Source organism: Plecotus auritus, assembly GCF_963455305.1.
Source record: "Plecotus auritus genome assembly, chromosome: 7".
Lineage (NCBI taxonomy): Eukaryota > Metazoa > Chordata > Mammalia > Chiroptera > Vespertilionidae > Plecotus > Plecotus auritus.
The window spans coordinates 54,707,972-54,713,971 of NC_137774.1; the positions used below are offsets into that span (position 1 = coordinate 54,707,972).

The window sequence follows — 6,000 nt, forward strand, 5'->3', positions numbered from 1 at the left end:
GAGCTGGCCCCACAGGCAGCGAGGCCAGGCCAGGCTCCCGCAGGAAAGTCTGAGGCAGAGGAGAGTCCAGAATGCTTCTTCCCATAGCTCCAGGCCTCATTCCAGCCACGGGCAAGGAAACCAACCTCCCTCTCGGGCAGGAAGGCAGGCAGGCAGCGGCCCCCACCCAAGAGAGGGGAGAGGCCAAGGCCTGTCCATTTCATACACCAGTACTCAGAGGCTTGAAGAGGCTGGGTGACCTGCTTCAAGTGCCTGGCATCAGTATCAGAGTCTCAGCAACTCCAGGTTTGATAGTGGACAGGCAGGGCCTAGGGGGCCCCGGAGGGAGGGCAAGGGAGAGGTCAGCAACGATGCCTGGGAACAATGCAGGAGCCAAGCCGTTGCTTGGAGCTGGAGTTAGGATTCCCTGCAGGAGCTGGAAGTACACAGAAGAGGGGACAAAAGAGGGGGCAGGAGTGCTGGGCAGGAACCAGAGTCACCAAGGAGACAGGGGGAGGGGCGCCTGTGTGTGCAAGGCCTTCTACTCAAGCCTCAGTTTCCCAGCCCAGGGGTGGTTTGGGGGAGGAAGGTGGGATTGGGGAGAGCTCTGGCCTCCTCTGAGGCTCTCCTAGACGTCCAACAGGTTGTGAGCATGAGAAACCCGTGCCCAAGAAAGACCAGGACACAAGGAGGGCCAGCGCAAGAGGCTAACAGACGCATGACCGTGCGACACCACCTGCGGAGCACAGCACGTGGGGCAGGACAGTACCTTGAGGGTTGGGAGCAGCAGGCCAGGAAGTGGATGTGGATGGTGCTGGGGGGAGCATCCGGCCCAGCCACACCCCCTAGTGCAGGCAAGCTCACCAACTGCAGGTCCAGATGCCCGCCCCTCCCCTCCTCTTTACAGGCATTGACTCATTTTGTGCCACCCAATGTCCCTGATGAGGACACTGAGACTCAGAGGGTCATGTGGGGAGGGGTGGAGGTGGGCACCTCACACCAAGCAGGTGCCAGTCTGCACCTCTGTTTCCCGGAGGGAGAGAGGGCTTCACTCCGGGCAGTGGAAGTGTGATGCTCCACACCAGGCAAGAAGGCATCCAGCTGTCTGCTTGCTCCCACCCACCGGGGCTGACAGGGAAAATGCCCGCTTTGTGCGGCACACACAGCCCATTGTGCGACCGCCGGCATCCAGGTGGGGGCCGAGCTGCGCTCACCATGCAGAGCCTGTCACTGCCCCCAGCCCCTCGGCTGTACATGTGTCTCACATTGGTACACATGTGTAGCCGGTCACCAGGGAAAAACCCACTTACGTGACCCTGGCCTACCCACCAACCTTGACAGGTACCAAGATTGGCCAGTCCCCTGGCCCAGCCACGCTTGTTACAATTGCTGGGACAATTAATAGCAGGGTCGCCTAGGTAATTGGCTGGCCGAAATGCAGTGAGGGACACTGAGCCCCCCACCCCCACATTATCTCTGTGAGGAGGTATCTGAGGGCAGAAGCTGCACCAGCCTCCACCAGGGTCCAGATGCCTTTCACGGCCTCGCAGGCTGGGGCCTGCCCACAGAGCCAGAGCACAGGTAGCTATAAGCAGGTGGTCCTTGCAGCCCCAAAGGCTGTGCCCCGCAAAGGATACATCTTGACGGCCCCAGACCTGGTGCCAATGGCCATGATGCGAAGCTCGGGGTCGAAGGCCAGGGCGCTGGGCTGGTTGGGGAAGCCATGCTCCACGGTCTGTGGGGGGAGGGGAGGATACTTGCACAGGCACAGCTGCCCCTGGCCCACCCAGAGGCCCACCCCCAGGCAGCCTTCAGGCTCTGCTGCTGCTGTGCACCAGGACTCCAGCTGGGTCCCCGTGCTCTGTGTCTGCAGCCTCACTGTGAAACGGGCAATCATGCCTCCAGTGGGTATGGAAGGGTCTGAGCCAAGCCCCCATCCCTTGGCACTTGTGTCCATCCCACTGTGTGCAGGGCTCTAACAACAGGCAGGAAGCACAAGGCTCAGAAGTGGGCCCCTCCTGCCCCAGGGGCTCTGCCCTTATTCCTAGAGGCACGGACTGAAGCTTGGTGAGGCACCATGCTGACCCGGGTCCCCCGTGAAGTCCATGGCACTTCCCAAACACAGGCTCCACGTCAGAGGCCAACCCCCAAGGTCATCTAGGACAATCTCCCAACCCCAGATCAGAGACAGAGGAGCTTCCTGCACAGGCCCTGAAGATGTCATCCACCTCCCAGACTTGGGTTCCCCAGCTGGAAACTGAGCAACAAGGTCCCCACCCCCACCTGTGGCAGGGATGGTGTGAAGAGGGCCTGGGCACCGCTGGTATTAATGGAGTGGCTTCCACCTGGTCCTCTGCTCCTGGCAGGGCCAGTCCCAACATAGACTGGTCCCAGCTTCTCCAGCCCAACTTGGGCTTTCCTCTGTTGCCCATCCACCCAAAAAGTTCATACTCAAGGCCTAGCTGGGATGCCTATACCCCCAACCCCATGTCCTCAACACCAAGTGGGATACCCCTGTGGGCCACAGATACCTCCTGATCACTGCCTCAGCAAGACACACATTTTATAAGAAACCTCGATCGCCCTGGACAGGTGGCTCAGTTGGTTGGAGCATTGTCCCATACTCCAAAATGTTGTGGGTTCCTTTCCTGGTCAGGGCGCACACCCTAAGTTAAGGGTTCGATACCCAGTTCGGGTACGGATGGGAGGCAACTGATCGATGTTTCTCTACCACATTGATGTTTCGCTCTCTCTCTGTCTCTTTTGAGAGAGAGAGAGCGAGAGAGAGAGAGAGGGAGGGAGGAAGGGCAGGGAAGGGAAGGGAAGAAAGGGAAAAGAGGGGAGGGGAGGGGAGAAACGAAACGAAACCCTGATCCCCAGGTCTCCTTGCCTCAGCCTCCTTCCTGCTCAGCCCATCCAGGCAGGGATTGAACCCTCCAGATAGCTGGCATGGCCTTGGGCTAGTCACAGCACTCTTCAAGCCTCAGTTTCCCATTTGATCACTGGGGGACAGGGAGTCCACTTGAAGACACAGTTGCCCATTTGGCTGAGGGTGGGGGGCAACTTCCCTTTCCCACCAGCACTGCCATGCCAATGCTGGACCTGACTGTCTGGCCAGTCCCCTCCTCTGCTCAGGAACCCTCCCGCCCCAGGGCTCCCAGCTACCTGGAGAAGGGAAGTCCTCACATCTGGACTTGTCTTCCTCCTCCCACTCTCTCCCTCTCTCACTTAATTCTAGGCCCAGTGGTCCTTTGATCTCCTCCAATTTACTAGGCAGGTTCCTGCCTCAGGGCCTTTGCATCTACTATCCCTCTACCTGGAATGTGCTTTATCCTGCACTGCCCATCACTCAGGTCTCAGTTCAGGCATCAACTCCTCAGAGGGCCCCTAAGCCATCCTGGCTATAGCAGCCATCCCTGCTCACATGCTCCAGGCCCTCACCCTACTTTTTTAAAATCCATAGTACTGACCACCATCCAAACTGCTGCATATTTTACTCTTCTGTTTTGGCTTTTCACTACCTCCTCCACTATGACATCAGCCCCCTGAATGAAGAGGTATTGTCCCTTTTGTCCTCAGCACCTAGAACTCACATAGTCAGAGCTCAGTGTCAGTGGACATAGAGTGGACATCCCTCCCACAGGCAACATGCAGACAGGCCTGGGATGTGGACCCAAGACTGAGTCCAAAGCTGATGTCTGCCCCTGTCCCCCCAATCCCACTAGAGAACCTGGGTCTAATCGCTCTTATTTTATTTACCTTATTTTATTTTTGGCATCTATTCTCTAGTGATCATTTACCACCCCCGCTGGTGAGCCAGCCCCTTGCCCAAGACCACCTCCCTCCTACCATTGTTGCCCACTCAGAATGGGTCCTCACTCTCCTTAGTGGGGAGCCCTCACCTTTTGCCAAACCAGGACCAGCCAGGGGGAGCTGAGCCTCCTAGCCTCCCCACCATCTGTTGCATGTCCTCACTTCACATCCCAACTCACTGGCTGAGGAAGTGACACCTTAGCTCATTCTTCTCTCACCTCACAGGGGCTCACCCTCTTAGCCATGGCACAGAAGGGGGACCTGGGAGCGCCTTCCCTCTAGGCCTGCGGGCTTCTGGCAGGTTCTTGGAGAGTCTGAGGGTCCTGGCAGCAGCCCACCACCACCTCAGAAACCCTGCCTGTCCCAGGAAATGTCCTGGTGCCTTAGCCACTCCACGTCTAGCCATCCCAGAGCTTTCTCCTGGACAAGAGTCTCTTCTTGGACCACAGCAGCCCCTCAAAGCTAAAGTCAAATCCCTACCAATAAGGAGGACAAAGTGACCCAGTTCTATCTGTGACTCTGGAAAAGTCATCACCCCTCTCTGAGACTCAATTTTCTCACCTGTGTGACAGGGATAACAACTCAGATTCCCAGGAGCAGTCAGGCACTGTGCAAGCAGAGGGCTTTGAGGCTAGAACTCTCACCCTGGGAGGAGTTAGCAAGGGGCATGCCCAGGGCTAGCTGCCACACACAGGGCAGAGGGAGGAGGGGGCTGAAGGCTGTGCTTGTCTTACCCAGGGAAGAAAGGAGGGGCAGCCCTCCATCCCGCCTCGGCCTAGGTTGCATGGCCTAATTGGCACAGGAAGCCACAGCAGGGAGAAAAGTGGCTCCATGTCTAGGGAAACTGAGGACCCACGATCTGAAGTGCTGTTGGGTACAAAGCCAGGCATCTACCCTGGAGTCCCCACCCCGTAAGGCAGAGCAGAGAAAGGAAGAGTCGGAAGCCCTGGGTGAGGGAGGAGAGGAACATGGAAGGGATTTCCCAACCCTAACCCTCCAACATCTGCCTCCTCTCCTCACCCCTTCCGCTCCACCTGGGTGTGAAAGCAAAACAAACCCCTGCCCTGAGCTACCCCAAAGGCTGACAGGGATGTGGAGGAACCTCCAAAGAGGGATAAGAAAATACAGTGAGAGACAAAGTGAGAATTCGAGAACCCCACACAGAGATGGAGAGGCAGCAGGAAGAGGACAGGCAAAGGCTCAGAGATACAGAGAGCAACGGGCAGAGAGATGATGGGAAACAGAAAGGAAATACGCAGAGACACACAGGGACAGAGGCAGGGACACCCCTCCCTCCGGGCGGGCAAAGGCTGAGCACAGGGAGGCGGTCAAGTCGGAGGGAGGGGCAGAGACCCAGAGACTCGCAGGGTCAGTCTCACCAAGACGCAGAGACCTGGGAGAAAGGCCGGGGCGGCCCGCAGACCCGGGAAGTCAGCGGAGACCCGCAGCCACTGAGACGTGGGAGCAGGGGCGGAGGCGAGAGGGCGGCCGCCGAGAAGCGCCCGGCCCCGCCGCGCTCTCGCCGGGCGCTCCCTCCCCGCGGCCCTACGTGGCTGCGGCGCCCGGGCCCCCAGCCCTTGCCCGCACCCTCCCGCCCAGCCCGGGCCCCCAGCGCCGCACCTTGTTGAAGGCGAAGAGCTCCTGCTTGAGCTTCTCGCGCTGCGGGTCAGCGCCCTGCCGCCGGAACCGAAACTTCATCATCTTGAGTCCCTCTGCCGGCACCGCGCCCGCCGCCGCCGCAGCCGCCCGCAGGATGCGCCGCACGGCCCCGCGGGTCCTGAGGCGCAGGCGGGGCGCCAGGAGGTGCGCCTGGCGGCCTGGGTTCGGGCGTGCGGGGCGGAGCCTTCGCGGGGATGGGCACAGGGCGCGAGTGAAGCACGACTCGACCAATGGGCTTGCCCGTGTGCCGTCCGCCCCGCCCCTGCCGGCCAGACAACAGGAGACTGGGCTCCAACGCTGCCCCGGGCTCGCCGACCTAGCGCCGCAGCGCGGAGCCTGCCGGGACTTGTAGTCCGAGAGCCAAGGATCCAGTGTGGACGGCTGGGCGAACTTTAGAAGGGGCTGGCGCGTGCTCCAGAACCTGAAGATGCTTTTTCTCACCTCCAACGAGCGAGCGACATGCATATTTAGGCAATGAGGCAGCCCTATCCCGAAAGTCAAGAGAGTTCTGACTGGTGCAACTCCCTGGCCCCTCAGCCCCAGTTTCCC

General features: G+C 59.7%; 1 protein-coding gene across 1 annotated transcript in view; it reads right to left on the bottom strand.

The window, feature by feature from the left end:
• The window catches only part of LLGL1 (LLGL scribble cell polarity complex component 1), a 17,592-nt gene extending 11,959 nt beyond the window's left edge, over nucleotides 1-5,633 (bottom strand). The window contains exons 1-2 of the mRNA XM_080682060.1: nucleotides 5,413-5,633; nucleotides 1,617-1,714 (exon numbers count right to left, since the gene is read on the bottom strand). Coding sequence (XP_080538186.1) covers nucleotides 1,617-1,714; nucleotides 5,413-5,493 — 179 coding nt within the window. The 5' untranslated portion in view covers nucleotides 5,494-5,633. The remainder of the gene's footprint in view (nucleotides 1-1,616; nucleotides 1,715-5,412) is intronic.
• Between the last annotated feature and the right edge of the window lie 367 nt (nucleotides 5,634-6,000).